The sequence below is a fragment of the Terrapene carolina genome, unplaced genomic scaffold, assembly GCF_002925995.2.
Source record: "Terrapene carolina triunguis isolate 2854851 unplaced genomic scaffold, T_m_triunguis-2.0 Scaffold42, whole genome shotgun sequence".
Taxonomy (NCBI): domain Eukaryota; kingdom Metazoa; phylum Chordata; order Testudines; family Emydidae; genus Terrapene; species Terrapene triunguis.
In genome coordinates, this window is record NW_020664393.1 from 7,380,685 (window position 1) to 7,407,705 (window position 27,021).

A 27,021-nucleotide genomic window follows, 5' to 3' on the forward strand; every position below is an offset into this window, starting at 1 on the left:
GTCTTGTGGGTGGAGGCTGAGCTGATTGGGGAGGGGGCACTGGGATTTGGTGAGTTATAACGCGTTTGGGGGATCCCCCCTCCACGCTTTCAAACTAGGGATTCTCTGGGGGCTGTGATGCTCGTGGGGAAAAGCCAGTTTGTTTAGTTCCCCTCGTTCACACCCCAAAACCTGTGAGTCTTGTAGTTAAAAGTTGAATGTAGACACGCCCCTCCCCTATATGGTTGTAAAAGAAGAATTAGAGTAATAGGAAAAGATTTTAAAAAATTGAAGTTGGCAAACATACATGGGTTTGATTGGCTAAAAAATTATCTCTGTGCAGATGGGAAGCATTAGTGTGGCCAGCATGTAATTATTTTTACACATCTAGAATAGTAGCTAGAGTCATTAAAGATCCCACCTTATGCGTTGGCAATAATGTATTTAAAGATGCATCTGCTTAGTAGGAGAGCATACAGTGGCTTGCTTTTCAGTCAAGGTTCCATGGCAACTTGCCTTAGAAGAGGCAAAAGTTTAATCAAGCCCCGTCTATGTAGAAATATCAGCCTCTCCTGTCAGAGATATACAGTTATGGCATCGTGGATAATAGATAGATATGGGCGAAATGATGTGCTACGATTTACAAATAACATGACGTTCCCTGTAATACATTTTCCAAATGAAGTCATTATTAAAGTCCATGCTGCAAGTTTAAACCCTATAGATGTTAATATGAGAAGTAAGTGATTTATTTTGAGTAGGAATTATTATATTTTTGTGTATTTTAGTGTTGATTAAGTTCTTAACATAACATGGTTCATACTGTAAATATAATTTTATTATACCTGTATTATTCTTATTAAATTGTTGTTGTAAATAATAGTCCAAAATGTGCCTGTGGCTCCAATAGTTTTTAAACAGGGCGGTTTGGAAAGATATTCCATGATTATTGTGGGAAAATACTCTTGCAAAACTTTTTTTCTGTTAAATTGTCAGGGGAGAGTGGTGAATTTTAGACTATAGTTCTGCATCTACCAAAGCAAAACTAGGCTGGGTTGTAGCCCAAGTAATACAAGCAGCTGGTTGCTGCCCTTCACAGACTTAAAACTCATGATCAGAATGAGAATCAACTTGCAACCCAATTTTAAAGTGTTTTTCTTCTTCTGTTAGTTTGGTTCCTATTGTGCAAGGGCCCAGGCCTGCACTGAGCTTCCTCAACTCCCATGACAGTTGGCTCATAGAATTAATTCCCAAAAATGTTTATTTCTCATCTTTGTCCTAACTTCCTGTTGCATAGGTGCCTCAGTGGCTACTTTTATTGGACCAACTTCTGTTTGTGAGAGAGACAAGCTTTTGACCTTACACGGCTCTTTTTCAGGTCTGCTGTCCACTGAATTCAAGGCTTTGGCCAATCAGTACATTTAACTGATTGATCATTGCCATTTGATGTTTTTCTAGTCAGACAATTTTTCTCAATAGCAGGCTCAGAAATCTTAACAAAAACTTAAAATAACAGAAAATCTTATATTTCACTGTTTATTCACAGCAAGATGCGATCTTGCATTTCAAATTTTGATATTGGCCTTAGATGAAAATTGAAAGAACTTTCTATTTTTTTAAACAACTGAGCTTAAAATTTCAATGATAAAGCAATTACCGTATATACTCGTTTATTAGCACGTTCGTTTATAAGCTGACCCCCCCCAAAAAAGGATAAGTAAAAATAGCAAAAACTGTATGACGCTTTCATAGGCCGACCCTATATTTCAGGGGTTGGAAAACTTTGGCTCCCGGCTCGTCAGGGTAAGCCGCTGGCGGGTTGGGACGTTTTGTTTACTTGGAGCGTCTGCAGGCGTGAAGCCCCTCAGCTCCCTGTGGCCGTGGTTCGCGGTTCCCAGCCAATGGGAGCTGCGGGTAGTGGCGCGCCACTTCCCGCAGCTCCCATTGGCTGGGAATGGCGAGCCGTGGCCACAGGGAGCCAAGGGACTCCATGCCTGCAGACGCTCCAGGTAAACAAAACGACAATGTATTAGATATTCAATTCAATGATTCCATAGAGTTTAAAATCATCAAATTTTGGTGTAGACCCGTTTATAAGCCGACCCCTGCTCTTTGATGCGTCACATTTTTACCAAAAATATGTGGCTTATGAATGAGTATATATGGTACTTGCAATTTAATGCTCTTAAAAAGCCCTGATCCTGCAATGAGCTCCATCTTAGCAGACTCCTGAGCCTACACAGAATTCTGGATGGATCAGGGATCTGCCTGCACGAAGCTCCTTGTGAGACTGAGGCCTTAGTTTGTATTCTGGGGCCAAAACTACTCAAAACATTGCAGGTTGTTTGTTATAGGATTGTTTGTCCAATCATGCAACCCATACTCATCTGAGGAGGCCTACTGAAGCCAGTGGGATCATTTGTGGGATTAATGATTGCAGAATTGGCCCTGTCAATGCTCATGTACCTATCAAAAATAAATTAGACATCTTTGAGATAGTTGTCACACATGAAATGATTAATTGTTCTTATCGTGAAATAAATGTCTGTCAGTGTGATGTCTAATATCATGTTATAAGTAGCTAGCTGGTTTTATGATATTTAATATTTTTTATATGTATTGTGCACCAAACGGGACATAAGAAGAAATATTGCAAGACTTGTTGATACTTAGTTGTATAAGCTTTTTTAAAACATAAAATAATGTTCTGCTTGGTTCTAGTTCTTTAGAGATAACATTTTCAGAACTATAAAAAATCAAATTTCAGGGGTGTAAAGTTGCATTATGCACAGACTATAAACCTTGCTCACTGTCCAATTTGTGCAGTTCTATAAAAATAATCATTGATATTTCCTACTCTGTTAAACCATGTTTTATAGATGGTTATGGAGTAGCTGCTTTAAATATGAAACGTGATCCACTGAAATTGAAAAGCACCGGGAGTGAATTTCCTCTAACACTTGGTCGAGATGTATCTGGTGTAATTATGGAATGTGGGCTAAATGTGTCCTATTTCAAACCTGGAGATGAGGTGATGTAACTTGTCTCATTTTTCTAACTTTATGTATGTTGAAAATGTAATATGAAGTCAATTTTTTTCTTTGTCTTTGCAAATAACTATTTTTTCTTGCCTACCTGCAGCCTACATAAAAACTGGGTTGCAGTAACTTTTTTTGAACTTTTACTTGTTTTTTCCTGCAAAATATTCATATGGGCTAGTTACCCCCATTCGTTTATATTTAGGGTCCATTGAATTTGCATATGTTAAAATCCTGAGGTGGGGGTTTCTTATATTAAAAAAACAAAACACCTGAAGCTGCTTCATCTTGATTGAAACTAGAATTTTAACAGGAAATTTCTCTTGAGTAAACCTTTATTACCTTATAATACCAAAAACTATGACATAGTTGAAGAGCCAGCAAATTTCTGAGCCCCATACAAATCCTTATAAGACTTGCTTTTAACTTTTTTCAGTTTTACTGGAGGAATGTTTTTCTCTCTCAGGTATTGTACCAGCTCATGGCCTTCCAGTAAGATATGAACTGTTTAATGTAATCTGCTTTCTCCAAAAGTTTATATTATACACAGTACAATCCATCTTAGTTATATGGCCCATCCATGCTTCTATTAATCATTCTTCTGTAGTTTGTTTTAAGAGAGTAAATGAAATCTTTTTATAGTGAATTTAGATCTAGTGAAACTGATATTCTGTATAATTAATCTCTACTTATGCTACACTGAAGTTGTTCTGGAGGTTGGAAAATGACTTTTCTATGATATAGATACAATATTAAGAAAATAATAAAAGTTGAAATGTGTTTTCCCTTTGGTTTTAGGTATGGGCAGCAATTCCTCCCTGGAAACAAGGCACTATATCAGAGTTTGTTGTAGCTAGTGGAAATGAGGTAACCATACCAAAATTTCAATATAAAAACAAAAATTTCAGCAGACTCTGTTTCTTCCAAAATCTATGTAAATTGCTTTTTCACAGTTTTTAAATTTTATAGATTTTTTTAAAAAAAATATTTTTCTACTTATGTAGTCAAGATATTTTGAAACATGGAAAATTCAACAGCTGAGGTTTAGTATAGCTTGTTTAATTTGAAGCCTTGTGTAGTCCACTTGGTGGGTTGAGTTAAATCAGTGATTTAATTGTAATTTAAATTAGCAGGCAGGAAACCTTGATGTAAATAATAATTGATTTTAATCTTGTTTTATATTTATCTTTTTTAGTTATTTTCCTAAAGGAAGGTTGATTCTCACTGATTGGTAACCATTAAAACTTGTGGATTCACAACTAAACATAGACTTTATAGTAAATGTGGTTGTGACGGGTTCCCTCCGGGGTGCCACCTGGAGCTGGGGTACCACTGAGCCCCCCCCCGACCCACCAGCCTGGGCTTCCTTTAGACAGTATTGCTGTGACAAGCTCTCTCCAGTGAAAAACCAAGATGATGTCACTCCCCTACCTTATATAGCTTTTGAATATGGCGGGAACCCTTTGTTTCAAAGCTTGGTTCCCACGCCAGTCAGTGGAAAAATACTGATATACCAAGATGGAGTCCAGCAGCAGGTGACCTGGTCACATGTCCCAGTAGTGTCACAGCAGCCTTGACTCTGAGGCTGTCTGCAGTGTCCTCAGGAATGCCCCCAAGTGGGAGATAAGCTTCTTCTAAGGCCTATTGTTTTCTCTAATGGCCCTTCCCCACCCAGCTTTTCAGAATGAAAGCATCTTGTCTAGTGAGCATTCGCCAGGTGTAAACACATTTGTAATACAGATACATAGTCAATATTCCTAACCTCAGATACAAAAGTGATACATACATAAAAATAGGATAATCATATCAGGAAATCATAATCTTTTCAATGATATCTCACATGACTTATCTTGCATAAAAATACATCATAATTATGCCATAATCATATCATATATATATCATAATAGCTCTATGAAGAATATGGGGTGCAGTGTCAGTGGTACTATTTTTTGTTACACATTAGGAGAATAAACTATACACATGTATGTTATGCTATATATTTGTTTAAATTGTATTCAGATTCTAAATTTGTTACATTTTATTTTAGCAAATGTGAATCATACATTTCTTATTTAGTACATGATTCATCTTTTACTTATGATTTGTGTCAAGCTCTATTTGCATGGAAACTAGAGTCTAGTGAAAAATGCACAAAATCAGCATTAATTTTTTTAGTAGTTAAATAAAACTACCTTATATATGCTGAATACATAAGAAAAAAAGTTAATTTCAAATGCAGAACATGTTTTAATAAACTGATTTATTAAACAAAGTTGTTAGTGAATTGAATGGATTGTTTCTGGTCACCATGTCCTTCAAGATTCTAGAACTAGAAGATCTCATCCACTCACACTTAGTTTTTATTCATAGATTGGAAGAGGAAAACAAGCTTTCCCACTGTTTTCAGCTGCCAGCTGTTTTCTTAACTTTGAATGAATTAGCCATTGTACTGAACTAGTTCAGTAAACTGAAATTAAGAAAATATTCTCTCAGCACCTGCAGTCAATGCTCTTGCTGTCAAAAGCTGGGTTAGTAGCTTAGCAAACTCTAGTTCAGCGGTTCTCAAACTGTGGGTTGGGACCCCAAAGTGGGTCGTGACCCCGTTTTAATGGCATTGCCAGGGCTGGTGTTAGACTTGCTGGGGCCCGGGGCCAAAGCCAAAACCCGAGCCCCACTGCCCGGGGCCAAAGCTGAAGCCTGAGGGTGTGAGCCCTGGGTGGCAGGGCTCAGGTTACAGGCCCCAGCCTGGTGCTGAAGCCCTTGGGCTTTGGTTTTGGCCCCCCCACCTGGGGTGGGAGGCCTCAGGCTTTAGTCCCCGCTCCTGGTGTTGGGTAGTAATTTTTTTTTGTCAGAAGGGGGTCGTGGTGCAATAAAGTTTGAGAACCCCTGCTCTAGTTCCAGGTTCTTAGCCAGTGACTTCCTCCAGTTCAGTAGTATGACTCTCTTTAAAAGTTTTGCAGCAAACATTTACTGCTTAATATTATTTTTTATTTAATTTAAGTGATTTTAATAGATTATAGAGGTGGTTTATTTTTTTTAAATGAAAAATGTATTTAACTTAAATCAAATATGATTTTTTTAAAATTGAAATCAATATTAAAAACTTTATTTTTATCAACCCTGGTAGTCCACAAATATATTATTCATTGTGATTTAGACATGACTGATCTTCTACTTTAGATCTCTCACAAGCCCAAGTGTCTCAGTCACATGGAAGCTGCCTCCTTACCATATGTCGGTCTAACAGCATGGTCTGCAATGAACCAAATTGGGGGACTGAACCAAGATAATTGCAGTGGGAAACGGTAAGTAACTGGTCCTGGTGCTAATATGTTTGCATTAACTTTTGTGTGTTTATTTTTTGTATAGAGAGCTAACTGAATTTAATTTTTTAAGATAGGTAAAATAAAAAAATGAATGTGCAGAGTCATTCCTATATGCACAAAATGGTAAAGCCTTTGAATTTGCACTAGTATGGTAAAGATACAGAGATGACATAATGGCTGAAAGTTTACTTTCTTAATTCAGGGCCTGAACTGCTAACTTTTATTCTGACAAATAGTCCTATTAATTTCAGTGGGGCTATTTGCTTAAGTAAAGCTTGTAGAATCAGACCCTCAATTATTTTGATGGGGTCAGAGGTCTTCTCACCTCAGCTTCCTTCTAAACAGAAGGAAAATCCAACTTGGTCCTGATCTTATAAACACTTACACATGTTCTTAACTGCTTATGTGAGTAGTTCATTAAAGTCAATGGGACTACTCACATGAATAAAATTAAGAATGTGCATAAATGTTTGCAAGATCTTGACCTTATATTTTCTGACCTCCTGTAAAGGACATTGGATTTAATGAAAATCTTTCATCTACATCTTTGGGAGATACTGAAGTAACTGGCTGTTGTGTGCCATGGTAAATTTCATTATGAAAATATCAGGAAAATGTTTGTTCTAAAGGTCAACTATATTCTGAGAAAATAAATTATTCTGCTCTTAAAACTATTGGTATTACCCTGTAGTAAACAGTAGAACTTTACACTTATCTCCCTCTTTATTTTTTAAATATTTTAGATCATTTTTCGTTTTGGTTAATTTGTTGCATGTAAATGGGATTAATATCATTTAATGAGGTGCTTTTGGGTTAAAAAAAAATTTAAAATGCCCTACCTAGGTTACAAAACTTACCTAAAAGTGAAAGCGCTTTTTAAAAAACTTTTATTTATACTGTTTCTTTACTTTTTGCATTTGCTTCAGCTTAAACAATGAAAAAAAACTAGTGAGTTTTACTTTCACATTCTCAGTCACTATTTACATGTTCTGTTGTTGCTAATAATTACCCATATGCGCTTATAGATTGCTTTATAAATAGTGTAAATAGTTTCCAGTGTATAACATTTGGGTTGCAAACAGGCTGTGTGGTCAGCCTTTGGGTTGGGGGAATGAAAAAGTTTTTTGACTGCTTGTTTTGTTTCTGGAAATTTACTTAGTGCTCTTTGCTTCAGATGTGCAACTCTTGTACCATGCACAAAGAAGACCCATGTATCCTGGAGGCTTTTAGAATAAAAAGATAACCCTCACCAAAGCTGTTCCAAACTTCCACTGAAATATTTTACTTAGGTCACTCTTCAAAAGATGAATTTTCACCTCTTTAGCTATAGCTTTCTCCAAAAAGTTAGTGAGAAAATCGCAAATTTTAAGTTACGAAGAAAATTGGCAAGGTGTTTGGCAAAAGTATGTGCCTTTTTTTTTTTTTTTTTTAAACCAAAATGTTGAATCCAACATCCAGACAGTATACTTCGATCTTGAATTGCAAAAGCAATTTCCTTCATCCCCAGCATAGTGAGAGGATTTAAATCAGAAACATCCTTTGCTTGAAGATACTGAAACTTCAATGAAACCACCACGGGGTATCAGATATCTCAGAACTTCAGTCTTTTGAACAAAATAGTCACTAAAATTCTGACTTGAATATTCCTGCACTGGTCAGCAGATGGTTTAAAATTTACAATTCCATTTATAGGCTTCAAGTAACACTTTCTTATAAGTCTATGTATTAAAGATTTAATAGAAAGTATCTAGATGAAGTTTGTAAAACACCACGATTAGAGTGCTGTACTGAGGTCTCGTATCACTAAGACTAGATTATTTTAACAAAATATTCTGCAGTGTGTTTAGTAATATACTATGAGGTATTTATTACACGCAAGTAAAGTGAATGTACACTTGTCAAAATAAATGCAAAACGTGTTTTATGATGCAGTAGCTCTGATCTTTATCTTATTTGCTCATTCTCAACATTTGGTATTCTGTAATCTCTTCCAATTATAAATGAAAATTAGCAGAGTTCTGCTCAATTTACAGTAGAATTTCTAGAAAAGAAATGTATTTTGGTTTAGTTCAGCCTCAAAATTACTTTTGCCTAGTCTACTTCATGACATGTTTTTTTCTGTTAGCTATAGAGTTTAATAATGTGACTTACATTCCATGAGTTCTAAAATGTCCCAATACTGTAAATACCACCACTTTAAACAAATATTTTCTCTTAGGTTTACATTCACAATTGATTTTTCTGTTAAGGAAATATCGCAACACAAAACCAATGAAAATTTGGTGCATAAAGTATGGGTCTAAGCTTATGAAGTGCGAACCTTATTCAGTTCTTTTGGGGAGAAAGGGTGGAAATAGTGCTTCCTTTAAGTTGTCTTTTGATGAAAATATTATTGGCCTACAGTTCCACTTCTGGATTAGTGGAAAACTCAAATGAACAAGGCAAAGAGCTGCCTTGCTGTACTGGAAGATAGTGTTATTGTCATAGAAGCGTAAGTTGACAGCGTTACCTCACATTTTTAGTCATCTGAAAGGTTAACTGTCCAAAGGACCAATTTTGAAAGAGAAACAGAGCTGTTAATTTCACATAGCCTGGTATCTGAGACTGTAAGAGACATTGAAGTAGAATGTTATTAAAATTTTGCACTTTTTTTAAAGCTGACATGTTGGCACCTCCTCTAAAATATAACCCTAGGTATTTGTTATGATTGCTGCAATGCTATATTCATCAGACCTTTGTCTTAGCTGCCGCTTCTCTCCTACATTCATGTTCATCTCCCTGTTGTAATACTCCCCCTCATGTAAATAGGATCACCAAGGAATCTTTGTGTATATTGGGTATTTCATTAGTTTAATTCACGTGGATTCTTACATGGTGGAATTGTCTTGCTATGCAGTTAAGTTTTATCAATTGGAATTGCTCTTGTTTTACAGAATATTAATTTTCGGCGCTTCAGGTGGAGTTGGTACCTTTGCTATCCAGGTGATGTATTACAATAAGCCCAGTGTGAGTCTTTTATGAAAGTACTCTATGATCAAGGTTTAAGGGAAAGGAGGTGGGGGCTGTTGGTGGTGAATTAGCAAGCTACTGAATGATCTCAATGCAAGCCCAAAGGTAAGAGAGTTTAAAAATAGTTTGAGATTTATCATTTCCATCTACTTTGTTATTATCTTAGCCTAAGTTAGGAAGGAGTAGGCTTTAGGGGAAGAGAGGTTATGGGTGTAGGAAGTGAATGATTACACTTCAAGGCTTTAGTTACTGGGAAGAAGACTCCAATTTCCATGTGACTTGAAATCTGTTATATGTTTTGATTAGATTTCCTGCCTCCCTCACCCCCAAGTGGAATAAACTGGTATAAATTGATAATGATTTCAACAAACTGCTTTGTTTTCTGATGTAAATTCTCCTTAATGTGTTAATGTTTTTATGTGCATCAAATATAGTGTAGTGGCTTAGAATGCAATTTTCCCTCCCCACTTTTTTAATCTCAATTAAAAGGAGGAGGTGTTTTTTAATGAGCTATTCATCATGAAACTTGTTCTTAGTACATTTGCATTAAATTTGGGGCTTTTGATTGAAAGCAATGTCCCATTACACTCAAGCATCTTTGTCTTCAGAGTATAAACAAATACATTTTAGATGATTGCACCACTAAGTGGGCTTTTTTCAGATTTCAAAGTTGTAAATAAATGGAGATATACCTATCTCATAGAACTGGAAGGGACCTCGAAAGGTCATTGAGTCGAGTCCAGTTCAGTCCCCTGCCTTCACCAAGTACCAATTTTGCCCCAGATCCCTAAATGGCCCCCTCAAGGATTGAACTCACAACCCTGGGTTTAGCAGGCCAATGCTCAAACCACTGAGCTATTCCTCCCCGCATGTAATAGCCTTTAGAAGAGCATGGGAGAGTTTTCAGTGGTATGCTATCTGCCTGAGCCTTGATAAAGCAGGTTGCTAAATGAGTTCAGTAAGAAAGGTTGAGCCTGCCACTGAGTAGTTGTGATCGCTACCTGTCATCATGCAGAATAATTCATTCCTTTGTTAGGTTTATGGTTGGCAAATATCAAAGAAGATATTGCAGTGAAGAGTGAGAATAATGTATACAATAGAGGGTAAATTAAATAATTAGCAAAATTCCTTTCTGTTTGAGCAGCTTTGCAGACTATAAACTAACCAGCCACCCTCCCTATGATAAATTAGTGATAGTTTTGCTCTTTGAAGTTTGCAGATAGCCAGATTATTGTTTCTAGTGAGCTGATTTACAACCAAATAGTGTCTTTACACTAGATTTGATACATCTTTTTTATACCTAGGGTACACTATAACCATATATATCTATTTACGCATATTTATGTATAGATTATATAGCTTAGTACTTTCAGATTCTTATTAATTGTACATTCTTAGTATGTTAGAAAATGGTGAATGATATATTGCTTATTTACTAGATAATTAACTTTTTGCTCATGACTTGTGACAAGCTGCATTAGGATGGTAACTGGAATTTAATTAAACACACAAAATAGCATACAAATCTTATTTTTATTAATGAAACAAGTATTGAATAGAGTTTATGACCTTTTCTGATATATATTTACATAGCTTGAGCTCAAAAGTTAGATGTTTTTTCCCCTGATGCTTTTTTTTATCTAGAAAAAGAGCCTTTAACTTAGTTTTTGATAGAGGCTAAAGGATTTGGCATAGTTGTTTTTTTATTTAAATGTTTTAAGAGATCATAATTTTACATAACATAAACATAACATAACGTATTTTGTATTAAATTCAGATTTCATTTTAAACAGGTTTATTTTTAAAAAGAAAAATGTATTATAATTTAAATAAGAAAATAAAATTCTATTTGAATTAAAAAATCTGATTAAAAAATCATTATTTTTTATCTACCTTGATGGAAGGTGGTTTGCACTTTGTATATTAGCAGCCAAGTGCATACTTAGGTAGTCAGCAGCATCTGAAGAATTAACTGTCCAAATGGCCAACTTTGAAAGGCACACAGCATTTTACTTAAGGTAGCCTGGTATCTGAGATCTGTAAGAGGCATCAAAGTAGAAAATTATTATAACTGCGTGTCCTAAACACTGTTTATGGCAGGGATGGGCAAACTACGGCCCATGGGCCGCATCCGGCCCTCCAGATGTTTTAATCCGGACCTCGAGCTCTCGCTGGGGCGTGGGGTCTGGGGCTTGCCCCACTCTGGCACTCCAGCCAGTGAGTGGGGTAGGAGGCTTGCCCCACTCCATGCCGCTCCCAGAAGCGGTGGCATGTTCCCGCTCTGGCTCCTACGAGTAGAGGCAGCCGGGGGCTCCACACGCTGCCCCCACCCCCAGCGCTGCCGCAGCTCCCATTGCCCGGGAACTGTGGCCAGTGGGAGCTGCAGGGGCAGCGCCTGCAGACAGGGCAGCCCACAGAGCTGCTTGGCCGCGCCTCTGCGTAGGAGCCGGAGTGGGGACATGCCACTGCTCCTGGGAGCTGCTTAAGGTAAGTACCGCCCAGAGCCTGCACCCCTGATGCACTGTGCCCCGGCCCCAGCCCTGAACCCCCTCCTGCCCTCCGAACTCCTTGGTCCCAGCCCAGAGCACCCTCCTGCACCCCAAACCCCTCAGCCCCACCCCAGAGACCACCCTCAGCCAGAGCCCCAACCCTATGCCCCAGCCCGGAGCCCCCTCCTGCACCCTGAACTCTTCATTTCTGCCTCCTCCGAGCACGCACCCCCAGCTGGAGCCATCACCTCCTCCTGCACCCCAATCCCCAATTTCATGAGCATTCATGGCCCATCATACAATTTCCATACGCAGATGTGGCGCTCAGGCCAAAAAGTTTGCCCATCCCTGTTTTATGGAGTTGTGTGTTAAAGAGTTGCCCTACACAGTAACACAGTGCACCTGCTATGCTCCCTCTCTATTGCAGATGTTTATTTGGATTCTGTTGATAATGAGATGTTGGTCTTCTGAGGTATTTTCACTATTTAAATAATTTTTAAACCTTAGAATTTTTTATGTTTTTTTTTTTTTTTTTAAATATAGCTAATGAAAGCTTGGGGTGGTCATGTGACAGCAGTTTGTTCTCAGGATGCCAGTACCCTGGTGAAAAAGCTTGGAGCAGATGATGTGATTGATTACAAATCTGGAGATGTAGCAGAGCAACTGAAAATGTTACCATTGTATGTACTAAAGCAGTTAAATATTTATATAGTACAGTAGGGGCATAGGCAGCAAGCAGACTCCCTTGCATATACCTTTTGGGTTGCTCGAATCCAAAATTAGTCTGGCAGACTCCCTGCCTCTGGGGTTTTGAGCCTTCCTGTTTGCAAAGCCTTACTTTCTAAAGCAAGCTCTCTGCCTCCCCCCCTTTGAATGTGGCTGTGAAATGAGTATCATAAATACAGACTGCTCTGCAGTATTAAGTCAGAAAAAATAGGTTAAGTCAATGGGGAAGAGTTCACTCATTAAACACATTTCTATAATGATAATGATTTCCCTCCAAGGATCTCAAAACGCTTACAAACATTAATGAAAGACAAGGTGGATGAGGTAATATTTTTTACTGGACCAACTTCTGTTGGTGAGAGAGACGAGCTTTCAAGCTACACAGAGCTCTGCTTCAGACTTAACTGCTTCGTGCCTCAGTTTCCCTTTCTGTAAAATGAACTGTTGGTGTTGGCATACCTCACACAGGATTTGCAAAGCTTAATTCGGTAATGTTTGCAGTGCTGCTGAAGCAGGCCTGAAGAAGAGCTCTAGGCTCGAAAGCTTGTCTTTCTCACCAACCAAAGTTGCTCCAATAAAAGATATTACCTCACCCACTTTGTCTCTCTAATATCTTGAGACCAACACAGCTATAACAACATTGGAAACATTAATGAATTAAGCTTTACAAGTTTGTGTGAGGTAAGTAAGCACTAATAGTTCATTTTACAGAAAGGGAAACTGAGGCATGGAGCAGTTATGTGTTAAAGTCTGATAGCAAGTGTGCAGCAGAGCTGGGAATAGATTGAGCTTTTCTGGAAGCCTAGTCCAGCTGTCTCAGATAAATAACAAATGTTTCAAGATAAATACATTTATGTTTAAAATGTATTGTTTAGAGTTTTCCTTGAAATTAGTTGTTTGTTAGGAATTCCCACCTTAAGGATTTTTTGCTTGTTTTTTCTTAAAGAATTATTCAAATATAAATTGTGATAATTATATTTGAATCTAAATAGTTTGAATTTCAAACTTTCAAGCAAATATTGCTTGGGAGAAGAATGTGAAGCTCTAGAATATCTTGAAACTATCGTAAGGTGGGTCTACACTTGCAGCAGTATGTAAAGTACAGACACAGCAGGCCCAGCTAGCACGGGTATAAATAGCATAGGTGAGTAGAGTGTCCTACACATCTGAACCCTACATGCACAAGCAGTCTTTCCCCGTCTACACTGCTATTTTTAGCACTGTAGTGTCCTGCTGTCTCCCCATTGTGGGAGGCTTTTCCCGCAGTGAAACGCTCCAGCAGCTCCCCTGCCTCTCCCCTGACAAAGCCTTTTCCTCACTGCAGTGAAAGGCCCCAGCGGAGGGGAGCACTGGAGCCTTTCCCTGCTGCCTCCCTGCTGTCAGAGCCTTTGAGGACTACATATAGCTGCACACACCAGTGAGTGTGGACACAGCTTGCCTTTCACATACCCTATATGCTGCTGCATGTGTAGGCCAATGTAACAAAGTCATAGTGACTCTAAACAATTAGGGTGGTGTTCAGTTTAGCTACAGTGAGATTGTTAGTTGGCCCTGAGATGGTTGTATCCTGTCTTTAGTGAATGACCAGTAACATATAGGTACAATCTCTGTGTACAGTGGGGCTGGGTTATAATTGTCAAAGTCAGACTCAGGACTCACAATTTGTCAGACCACTCTGTTTATTAGCAAAAGCGCTCTGCTAATACACCCAGATAATGTGAGTGCCATGCAAGGCCCAAACTATCTTATTTATTCAGATAAAAAGGGCCCGAACTTAACAAGATGACAGAGGGAGCAGAACTGATAAGTTTACCTGGGGCTAGACACACACATTTTATTTCCTTATTAACTCTTACCGATCTCCTGTTAATGTCTCACCATCAGCTTAAGTGGACCCATTGTTCAATACCTTAATGTTTCTCTTCCTGTCAACTTTAGCTCAACATTCCTCATTCCTGCTTAAAGGAACATACAGCATTTCTTTAATCCATTCTGCTTTTACAATATAATTCATTCTACTTTCACATAGTGAACTAGGATTTAGTTGAAAGTCTGGGTCTTCCATGCTACATTCCTGTGCACAGATTGTTTCAATGCCTTGCATCTGTAAATGGACATTTCAGCTATAGTCAATCTCTGCTTAGAATCACCTTTTCTCTCAAATAAACAAGTTAATTACAAGACTGTTGGCCTGTTTCTGTATTTTTTTCAGTGCAACACCGTGCTTTCCAAACACATTTTTTCCCTGTTTCCAGGTTTGATTTCATCCTAGATAATGTTGGTGGACCCACTGAAAAATGGTCTCTAGATTTCCTCAAGAAATGGTCAGGAGCCACATATGTTACTTTGGTAACACCCTTTCTACTGAATGTGGACAGGCTTGGAGTAGCTGATGGCATGCTACAAACAGGAGTCACGATTGGAACCAAAGCTGTAAAGGTACAGTAACAAAATGGATGCTTTAACTCTATGTAATAAGGAGTTTGGATGCAGTTAGTCTCCTGGTACATGTTTTGGGTTTTTTTGCCTCATTCCTGTGTGCTTAGTTAGGCATGCTCATACTCTCCCAACTGTTTTTTTCCCTTTCCTCCACATACAGGGTTGGTGATAGTTGAGTGAGAACTGATATCTGTCTGGCTGATGTGGGAGTGTTTTGGGTGCCTCTGAGTTAAGATTTTTCATTCTACTTTTTTCATAGTAAGTCCTGTTGGTATGTCTACAGTAAATGCAACAGATGAAATCCTGGCCCCATTGCAGTCAGTGGGAGTTTTGCTATTGACTTCATTGGGGTCAGGATTTCACCCAACACATTGTTTGCTCCAGTGATGTGCCATCTTCATCCCTAAAGGAGAGAATTCCCACAGGACAGCTAAGAAACACTTTTTCTTTTCCTTTTTCCTCTCTTCCGACTCGTGTTTCTGGGTGGTGATATTGTTACCCTAATTTTTCTGTCTTCACTTTTTAAATAATTTCTTTCTGTCTGAAACAGACAGGTGAACTCTTTATTTTTTTTAAAGGCTTGTTTTTTCCCTGAACAGGCAATTCTTGCTCTCCAAAGGAGTGCTGTTTCAGCAGTTGCTGTGGCTGCATATTCGAATGAGACCCCAAGTCTAATACTGACACTTCAAAAGGGAGGCCTCCTGTACATAATGAAGTGAAGTACGAGCCTGGAAAGAAGGCTGTACTCATTGCTCAGTGCAGCTTTCTGCATGTTTACGTGAGAGGCATTTTGTGTTATGTATCACGTTTCAATTGGATTTGAAAAATCCAGGCCCTGATTCTGTTCTCAAACCAGATTTCCATCATTGGAGTTACTCCTGACTTGTATGACTTGAATGTGAGATCTTCCTGAAATTTTAATCAAAATCCCCTTTTTGATTCACCTCTTTCTCCTAGCAAAATTGGTAGGAGTAGGCCCCTGTTTGTCAGTGTCAGCCTTTAAAATGCAGCTATCTTCTGAAAAGCTACCTTGTACAAATGACACCATCTTTTTCAGCAGAACCTTTAGTTCGGTCTCTGCATGATGTATCCAAGAGTAAAAGCTGGCCTGCAGAATCTATATTACTGGCAATGAAGTTGAGCTAGAAAAAGCTGACTTTACTGTCAGAGCCCAGGTTGACCTTGTAGGGCTGCCTATATTTGTGTGTGTGTATAATATAGTTTCCTTTTTATATATATTTAACATAATTTATATATTTTAATGTATAATTTACTATACTTACTATACTATATAATATAATATAATTGAACAGCAGTGAATGACATTGGACTGACAGCTTCAAAGATGGAAGGTGGCTGGCTCTTCAAGGAGTGTGATGCGTAGCAGCGACGTTAGCTTTTTTCACATTGCTCCCCTAATGTGAATCAACCCTGCCTCTATGAGTGAGAGAGGGTACAAATAGCTCATTCTCTCTAGGTCTACTCAGTTCTTAGCCACTGATGCAACCACCAAGTGATAGTATGAGTATGCCTGTCTGCTGAGAGCTGGACTGAGACAAACAGCCCACTTCAAATAGGCCACCAACCAGTCATCAGGCAGAAATGATTTTCTGCCATCGCCACCCTGGGCTGGATTTGAACTGATTACATACAGGTGAAAGGCTCTGAATCCCCAGCAGAATTCATTCTCTCTGTGTGTGTGTGTGTGTGTATATATATATATATAAAATATATATAAAAAAAAAAAGTGTGACTTTGCACAGTTTACATCTTGTATAAGAAACAGTCCTGCTTGTCTGGCTGTGAAGATAAGGCTTTTATCACAACTAGCCAACTCATGCAGTTGGACTCTGATCTTATTGTGACGGCGCAACATCCATGTGCATACATCTAGTCCATGTGCTTCTGTGACATTTAGACGCCAGAAAATATTTCCCACATTTTTCTTAAGATACCTTTCTAGACTCTGACTCTCGTTTAAATGTACAGTTCACATTTTGAGTTTCTTTTGTAACTCTTTATGTGTGTTTGTGTGATCTGTCCATTTCAGCACCTCTGTAAAGGAATCCATTATCGATGGGCATTTTTCACACCGAGCGGCCAATCTTTGGATGAGATAGCAAAACTGGTTGAATCAGGAAAGGTATGTTAGAATCCGTAATTTAACCCACTGTATTATTGCTGAAATAAATGCTGCTTTGCCTTAAAAAGTGTATAATTCACAGTTAAGGAATAAAACAGGGGTTGGCAACCTACGGCACATGTGCCAAACACGGCACTCAAGCCGATTTTAAGTGGCACACTGCCGAGGTCCCAGCCCCACTCAGCCCCCCCGCCCACCGCTCTCCCGTGCGGGGGCAGGAGGCAGAAGCTTGGTCCTGTGGCAGCCAAGCTTCCCCCCTCCCCCCCCCCGCTTCTTCCCCCAGTGTGGTGTTTTCCTGCCCCTCCTCCTCCCGCTCCCTCTCCCTGCGCCGATCAGCTGATCGCCCTTGTGAGGGGGAGGGGGACGAGTGGCAGCGTGCTCCATGCTCCGTAGAGGAGGCAGAGAAGAGGTAGGGACGGGACCGTGGGCCCCGCTCAGCCCGCTGCCAGGCTAGGTGAACAGAACCCCAGGCTGGAAGCGGGCTGAGCAGGCTGGCGGTGTAAGATCAGCATTTTAATTTAATTTTAAATGAAGCTTCTTAAACATTTTGAAAACCTTGTTTACTTTACATACAACAATAGTTTAGTTATATAATATAGACTTAGAGAGAAACTTTCTAAAAAACGTTAAAATGTATTATTGGCACACGAAACCTTAAATTAAAGTGAATAAATGAAGACTCGGCACACCACTTCTGAAAGGTTGCCTACCCTTGGAATAAAACATTACAAACTGTTCAGTGAGAGGGTTAATTGTTGCTTTTCAACTTTTCCTTCTCACTTAGTTCTCGCCCAGTGTACAGAATGTAGACATTGGTGTTTCCTACTTTGTTAATAATAGGATTCTCCCCTCTTTTCAGACATAAAATGTATTGGGCTATAGGCAAAACGGGCTACTTTTGGCACTGGAAGTGATGGTTTAGCCTGAACTCTGACAATGAAAATGAAAAAAGGGTGCTGGGGTAGTAGGGACACTTGGTTGGTTCTTCAGTCAAAATGAACTTGACTGCTTCTTCTATCCATGTACCCAACCACCCCCAGACATGTACTAGAATATTTAGGGTATTACCAGTCACAGCTGACATGCATTGACAGAGTGGTGTGGGGAATCTTGTATGTAATTATTTCTCTCTTTAGGAGTATAAAATTCAGTGATACTTTAACATAATTTCATCAAGCTCCATTGTCTTTTAAATTGTCAATTGTCATGAAGTTTTCCACAGTGGAATCAGAAAAGGGTCATGATGAGGAAGGTGTACTATTACTTTCCTAATTTTCCCAAGTTTAAGAGCTTGTTACAAGTTGTCCCCAAGAGAGGATGGGGAGGCTCCTCCTGACAGTGTAATTCATCTCCCCTCAATCCACACATGCTGGGAGATGAGGTGCTGTAAGAACTGGCCTTGCGTCTCAGCACCTTTTGGGGACTCCCCCGCAGTGGGGAAATCTCCAGCAGAGATGCTATGAACAGTTTCCTACTGCCTTTGTGCTGTTGAAGCAGAACAAGGAAGAGAACCTGCCCCTGTGCTCTGTTGATTCTAGAACATGAATCTCCAGGCCATTTCACACTCCTGGGTCTAAAAGATGGGTCCTTTTCTAGAAGTGTGTAGGTAATCAAATTATGTCCCCATTTGGATTTCCTTTCTCTCCACTATATATTTCCCCCTCCTCTTCCAGAAACTGGTATTTTTAGTTTTGTCCTTCTTTTTTCCCAATTCCTGAATGATCTTTGGGCCACTTCATTGCTGCTATTCACCTTTTTAGTGCTGTTCAGGCCCACAGTGCACTTCCTATTCTGCCCATATACCCAATATGCCACCTCTGAAGTACTGACCAGCCAGTGGAAAGTCCCAGGATTTGTCTTCACTTTAGAATTAACTGAGGTGATTGTCACCCGGATATGAACACCCTGGTTAGCGTAGGCAGGCTCTGAGCAGCTGCCCTGCAAAGCGACATTTGAGTTGCTATGTCCACATTGCTGCTGCGCTCATCTGTGTATGTTCTAGGGCTTCTGGGGACATATCCCATGGTTCTCTGTGCTGCAATATGCTGAGCCACTATGATTCTTTCCTAGTGAATTATGGGAGTATTTGTCTGTCCTTCTTGGCGCATGGGGAATTGTGGGAAGGCATTGGAGGACTATCAGCCCGATTTGGGCTTTAGCCTACATCCCTAGATTGTTCAGTTAGCTTTGGATGAAGCAACCACTAAACTAAGGTCAGAGATTTTTGCGTGTGGAAGAAAGGGGGATTTCAGACAATACTTGGATAAGAGTCCATGTCGACTCTGCAGTGAAGAAGTATCTGCAGAGTCCATCCCTCTCCAGGCCAAGATCAGTTGGAAAGCTTGCCCGCACCCTGCCTAGCTTTGTATGTTTAGATGCTCTGTGTGGATATGCCTTGACTTTAATTAGCTTTTTGTGCTGGTTGGCTGGAAACCAGAGGTATTGATTTTTGAGAGATGTTGCAAAGACTTTCTGTTAAATAACCCATCTTTGTAGGGTTTTTTGTTTTGTTTTAAGAGAGAAAGAACTCTAGAGCTGCATTTAGCTGTGGCTGTGAATTCTGTTTTATTAAAACCCATCTGCTCCTCTCTTCTCAGATAGTATAGCTTGCTCACTATGTTTATGAAAATACTCAGTGCTTACATTAATACAATTTCCATGAGCAAAGCTAACACAAAATGTACACTCTTTACACAGGTGTTGGACTTTATTTGAATATTCAGATTCACATAAATCAGGATTAGACCTGGAACCGTGTAAGCAGATACCAGACACTTACTCAAATGTGTTGCTCTCTCTCTTGGTTAGTCTGATGCAGCTGTGTATTCTGTGGTTAATCAGCACTGACTTTCAGGGATCTTGTCTTCTGGGGCGGGAAAATACATCTAGATTTACCAAAAATAGCTACAGTAGAATGGGTAAAGGTGGTGAACAAAACAGCTTCTGAACATGGCGTGGAGTTTTGTTTTCTCAGCCCTTGCCCCTAGGAGTGTGCAAACCACGGGGAGGGCAGAGTTCTCTAGTAAGGGGAGAACCTTGACAAAAGCAAACTCAGGTAGAGGGGAAGTATAAATAGGAGCTGCAGCTGCACAAACAGTTCTCCCTTCTTGTTTGTGTGGGATTTATAACACCAGTCAAATTAAACTAACAATACAAGTGAGTAACACTGAAGAGCGTGTGACACAATATAGAACAGCTTCCACTGCCTGCGACTAGACGAGAGAGTTCTACAAGAGAAGCTGTCCATTAGAGCCTTTCTCTGCATAGTCCAGTGTGTTTAACGTGGGGTAAATTAGCTGAATCCAGCCACTCTAACTTGTATTGAGGCGAGCCTGGCCTGGCAAACACAATACGCTTGGGCTGGCTCCAGTCTCTTCTTCCTCCTCATTGTGCTGGAAACGGCTCCAGCTGCTCCAGTTAGTGATGCACAGGCTGTATTTGGTCATTAAACCCCCAAACATAACTGGATTCACTTGGACTTCGCTGTCAGAATTTTATTAATCACATGTGTTACTCTGTCATAACTGCAATTAGACAGGAGCAGTATATTGTTTTAAGACACATAATATGTCTGTTTTAATTCTTTAAAAGATACCAGAAGAGCAGCTAGTGTATATGACGCAAAGACACCCTGTGAATTAGGTATTGTTACCATTTGACAGATGGAGAAACTAAGGCAGAGAGAGAGGTTTGTGACTTATCTAGGGTCTCATAAGAAGTCCTTGGTAAAGCTTTAAATAGAATCCAGAACTTCTCCCTCCCATTCCTGGGTCTTTACCACCAGAGCATGTGTGTTCATATTTGATCATTTTTCATTAGGCATTTCTGACGTTCCACTTACTTTAAAATCAAGGCGAGAGAAGTCAGACTCTTCGATATATTTTTGTGTACATAATACTCATATTTTCTGGAGATTCTAAGCTTTCATTAAGAAGAAAAACCCTGTTTCTAGCCTTTGGGTTCCAAAGCTACCCTTGAATATGTGACACGAGTAATCACAGCAACTTCAAACAGTGCCTCCAAGATGTGTGAACTTTCCTCCCCCATTAATCTCACTATGTTGTTAAATCTAGAGCCTATTGATGACACTTCTAATGTCAGCATTAACTATTTCATTGCATATCATTTCAGTGGTGAAATGGAGAAGGGGGTGGGAGAGAAGGCCATGGAAGGTGGGACTTGAGAGATGCAGCAGGGAAAGAAATGCAGATATAAGAAAAGAGAGAAACAAAGGCATGGAAGAGGGAGAGAAACAGAAAGGTGATGGGGAAGGAAGAGAAACAAAAGGCAGAAATAGCGGTGTTCCTAAAGGTGAGCCTATTTTCTACTTAGTGACAATAAAGTACCAAACAAAAATGAAATTTTTAGTTGCAACATCAAAGCCAATTCAACTAATGATCTTTGTGCAAACTTCTCATTGACATCAGGGGAGATTCACTGTGGATGCAGGGAGGGGAGTATTGAGTCCTACATTTATACCTTGGCTCATGAACCATAGTTACAAATGGAATTTGGCCCTTTCCACAGAACGAGTGCCCCTGATCTAGGTGGTACTATGCTTTCATGTCTCAAAATCACAGTGTGTTCTTCATTTCAACCCAAAATACATATTGTGTAAAGTTTGTGGATAAATATGCATATTTATATGCAGTGCATTGTTAGTAGTAAACATTTATATTCATGTCCAAAGGCCCTACTCAGGATCAGTGTGCTGGGTGCGGTAGAAACACAGAAAAGAACCAGTGCAATATCATTGCTTTTGAGTTATGGGGTTTGATTCTTCAGTTCTTGCTCCTAGGGAGTTTTACCTGAGTAAGGACTGCAGGATTTAGGCTCGTCTGTTCACTTCAGAACTGAAAGGGCCAGTGCATCTCTCTTATCAGAGAAATACAGACTGGCAAGGAAGGATTCCGATTGGCCAAAAGTTTGAAAATTATTACTACTGAGTGGACTCCTAATGCTGCGTTTCAGTCATAGCCTGTTGAGTTCAGAGCTGGGTTTGGTACATTTCAGACTCTTAACTAACATTAGCAAATAGGTTTCCTCTCTCTCTCTCCTCCCCCTTTTAAAACATGTAAGGAGCTCAGTGAAGAGCCCAGGGATCCATATCTATAATGTTCTGCGCATTGTTAAGAACGGAGAGCAAGAGAATATTCAAACTCAATCTGTTTTTTCAGATAAACAATTCTGTAGTGGTGGGTGTAATCCCTTCTCTCCCCACCCTTTAGTATTTAATCCTGTTTCCCTGAACAAGTAAGTGTCCACTGGCAGGGGGCTGATGTGTGGCTGTAAAAAGACAGTGTTTGCATTATCCAGTTAATCTCCACTTATTATCATGTATTCAGCAAGCAGGGACGCTCCCCCCAGCCCGCCTGCCTGTTCACAGGAAGAGATTTTATCTGAGTCAGTTGATTATAGTAAAGGCCAAATGACTCATTGTGCAGTGATATGGTCAGCCCTTTCAGGGGTATCCAGACAATGGACTAATCAGCAGGCCAGAGAAATTTTTTAATGCTTTAGATTGCCAGGATCATCAATTTAGTATTCATGTCTCTAGAGGGGTCAGTGTTTAACTCAGACCAGAGGTTTCTAACAATGGAGCATATGAGCTGTGAGCATTTGGTGGCAGTGATATACGCAGTGTTTTGCATTCTATCAGGTTGGGCTAGGGATTCCTCTGAATCCCCTAGAGCACTATTTTTAAAATGTGCTGTGAACTTTATGTAATATATTGAGAACCTAAGACATAGTGTTATAACCTGATACAAGTGATCACAAGTAGTTCAAAATGTATGTTGGGTCTATGGAGGGTAATAGTCATTTTTGTTCTGAAATCTTTATATAACCAGTGTTGGTGTCTGGAATTATCCTTATTGTGCCTTTCCTTGTAAATGGCTCTTCTGTGCTTCCACCTGGGGATCATATCTGAGCTCCAACCTTTCCTGATCACTATTCTGATAGCCTCACCCTGCCACAGGCCACGCTCACCCTGGGCTAATCAGTGGTTTTCTCCTGTGTACTGTGCGTTTCTGAACAGTCTACCTCTCTTTGTTTTAAACTGAAGTGAAGCTCAGCAAATAGATCTTGTTATTTTAATAACTTTTATAGGTCGTTCAGGTTCCTCAAGTCACGCTCTGTACAAACAAGTTAGTGAATTTTCCCTGCTCTTTCCCCCCCGCTGCTGCTGCTGTAGCAATGGAGGACAGTCAGTGCTGTTGATGCTACATTTCCCTTGCAAATAGTCACAGCATTTGCTTGATCCACCCCAACAGTATAGCCAAAGACACTATTGCTTTACCTCCCTGTCCCTGATCAGTAGGGCAGCACTGATTTTGACCAGCGTAGCAAAACCAAGTCAGAATTGCTCCAATTTTGGGTAGTATGAGTGCTATGCAGCATCTGACTGCCCCCTCCATCACACTGCAAAGAAAACATAGATTGTGTTGCTCCCCTTGTTCAGCCAGGTAAAACTTACACTCCAGAGTGTGGTATACAGTGTTGTAGCTGTGTCAGTCCCAGGATATTAGAGAGACAAGGAGCGTGAGGTAATATTTTCTATTGGACCAACTGGTGGTGAGACAGACAAGCTTTCGAGTTATACAGAGCCCAGACCTGAAGTAGCTCAAAAGCTTGTCTCTCACCAACAGAAGATATTACCTCACCCACCATGTCACTCCAGAGTGTGCATGCTTGATGCAGCTGGCGAATATATATTAGCAGAATGGCTTTAGGGGAGAATCAAATATACTAATTCTGATCCTTTCGTCCAAGTTTTCTTTTGTGTGGGAGCTTACATCTCAGTCATGCATGATCTTCCACTTAGCACTGCTGATTTGACTTCTGAGTCAAAAATCATTGTGACTTCTTGAAGAGAGCAGGTGACTACTGTGGCATAATAGGTTGTTTTGATTACTAATGTCCTGGCTTTTTGTAGTCATACAAATCAAATAATAGAATATCAGGGTTAGAAGGGACCTCAGGAGGTCATCTAGTCCAACCTCCTGCTCAAAGCAGGACCAATCCTGGACAGATTTTTATCCCAGTTCCCTAAATGGCCCCCTCAAGGATTGAGCTCACAACCATGGGTTTAGCAGGCCAAAGCTCAAACCACGGAGCTATCCCTCCCCCATTCTTTATTGCAGCATTTGGGCTTTGCTGTAGGGTGTTTAATATCAATAATATGAACTGAAAATATGCAGAGGAATGAGTGAAGGACCCTATAGGAGGACTTTCAGCTACTATAGTGGGGTTGTGCAGCTGTTGGGGGAATATATTATGTGGCGAGTTTTCAAAACCTTGCTTGGGAAGTGCATATATGGAACCCTTCACTGGTAGATGTGCTATGCACTCATTTCCTGGGGTGTGTTTCTGAAAATGAACCTTTGCAGTTTGGTAAAATTGGGGGTGAGAGAGGGGGGCTGTTTGCTTAGAAGCTTGAAAAAGAGCCACTGCTTCTGAAATTTGCAAGCTGCTTGTCTTGTTGCATTATGCCTTTGGCATTGAGATATTTGAATAGTATGGTAACGTGAGAGAATAATTATGAATTTTTAAAGTTTTGGGCTACAGGGGGGGGGGGGGGGGGAGAAAATGAAGAGCAGCTTCTCCCCGAGGAGAGTTGTCATTATCAACAGGGTGTTATAAATGACAAGCATCTTTCTAGTATAATGTTTAGGGCTTTATTTAAATGCTGATCACTGCAACAGTTAGATGCAAGAACCAGCTAATGTTAATCTTTCTTTCCATAAAGATGATAGAGGCCAGCCCAGTGCTGCAGGAATATTGCATCAAGGTGTGAGATCATCCTCGGGATAGTGTTCTTGTAGAGCTTGTTATCTTGGCCTCTGGGAAGAGGGCTCAATATGTGACACCTTTTCTAGCACTCTTTTTGGCTGTCAATGAGATATGTTTTCAGAAGAAGCTAATATTCCCCCTCCCTGGGTACAGATGGAATGTGACCATTAGCAAAAGCCAGGGGAGGAATATGTATAAATAAGAGTGAAGCAGTGCTGATTTCCACACTGTGATGGGGACAGCAAGTGTGGTTGCTTCACCTTATTTGGAGATGATATGAAAACCGTGCATAGGATTACTTTGCAAAATTAATACGTCAAGATAGCTGTTAGATCAAGAAACAACTTGTACCATATAAATTATACATCGATTTTTAAAGGTATGGATTTAAAGGGTGGGATTTTTAAAGGTATCTAGATGCCTAACTCCACTGGTTTAAAGGGGAATTAGGTACACCTTTTAAAAACTAGCGCAAAGTGGCTTATGAGAACAAGTATGGGGCTTGTACTCTTAAGGCATTTTTAAAGGTGGGGGCTTAGTAAGATTTTCAAAAGCACCTAAGTCCCACTGACCCCAGTGGGAGTTAAGCACATAGATGCTTTCAAATATCCCCAAAGGTGCCTAAATACCTTTTAAAAATCTGGCCCTGTGGAACTTAGAACCTGGTGCGTGTGAGTTGAACATGAAATAAATAATAAATGTCAACAATGAAGAAAAGTGTGTAAAACACTTCTCTTCCTCCAAATATTAATGTATGGAACATAAGATAGAATCAGTGTATCCATCTGCTTTCTCTGGGTCCTGCAGATGAGAGCTTTGAACAGTAGATGACTATATTAGTGTTCAAGGTTAGATGTCACTGTATTTTAGTTACTTATTACATATAACTTTGAAGTGCAGTAGGGGAGAAGCTGTTAGGATCATGCTCAGTCATTTGATCCCTGCCAAGTGATCTCTGTTTTTGTTTCATAGATCCATCCAGTTGTTGACCAAGTCTTCTCTTTTTCTGAAGTTCCAAAGGCCTTTCTGAAGCTAGAAGGAGGACATGCACGTGGGAAAACAGTGATCAATGTAATTAATAAAAAATAACATCTACAGCCATTCTGTTTTGCTTGCAGTTTGTGCTCGCTGATGGATGGCATTTGAACATAGACTTGAAGGCGTAGTTCACTACCATTTCCTTGCAAGTTTCTCACAAATGGTGTCCTAAGGTTAAAATGCTTCTAAAAGTTTTATAGGCCATGAACCTCTAGGTACTAAAAGTTTAGTTTTTAAAAAGTTATTGAATATAAAATTCCTAATATAAAAAATTGGTTGAGTCCTTTCTACACCAGTTTTGTGGTTTGTTAAATTTATGAAACAGAGGAAACGCTAATGCCTTTTCTAGGTTGGCTAGATTATAGCCATGTGTGAAGAGGATTTGTAATTCTTCATGTGGACAGTAATACCTATCATCCTGATGCCACTAGCTAAGTTGACAGCTCCATGGAGCAGTTTGTGCTGTATGCATGTTTTAAATAAGTATCAAAATGCCTTGTGAATGATGACTTTGCCCCAAAGGAAGCACTGGCTGTCCTTAGTTGCAAACAAGTGTTGAATTTCAATCTACTGTTTCTTGATCATCTGTATAGTAACAGCAACAGAAGTCATTAGTACAGACACAATTCTTCAGGGATCTTGTCTTTGTATGTGTTTACACAGCACCTAGCACAAAGCTGCTTAATGCTACTGCAATATAAAATAATTAGGGCTGTCAAGCAATTACAAAAATTAATCATGCTGTTAAATAGAATACCATTTATTTAAATATTTTTGCATGTTTTCTATATTTTCAAATACATTGTATTGTGTTGTAATTGAAATCAAAATGATCACTTTATATTTTGATTATAAATAGGTGAACTGAAATACTTTTTTTTACAGTGCAAATAAGTACTGTAGTGTAATCTCATCATGAAAGTTGAACTTACAAATGTAGAATTATGTACAAAAAATAACTTATTTTTGAATGCAATGTAAAACTTTAAAGCCTACAACTCCCCTCAGTCCTACTTTTTGTTCAACCAATCACTCAGACAACA

General features: G+C 39.5%; 1 protein-coding gene across 1 annotated transcript; it reads left to right on the plus strand.

Moving 5' to 3' along the window:
- The first annotated feature begins 15 nt into the window (after positions 1-15).
- Positions 16-26,685, plus strand: RTN4IP1 (reticulon 4 interacting protein 1). Its single transcript, XM_024208951.3, has 9 exons — positions 16-718; positions 2,859-3,010; positions 3,816-3,884; positions 6,198-6,322; positions 9,277-9,325; positions 12,385-12,521; positions 14,823-15,006; positions 17,057-17,149; positions 25,913-26,685. The coding sequence occupies exons 1-9, from the start codon at positions 418-420 to the stop codon at positions 26,027-26,029; spliced, it is 1,227 nt and encodes a 408-aa protein (XP_024064719.1). The 5' UTR covers positions 16-417; the 3' UTR covers positions 26,030-26,685.
- Positions 26,686-27,021: the final 336 nt, after the last annotated feature.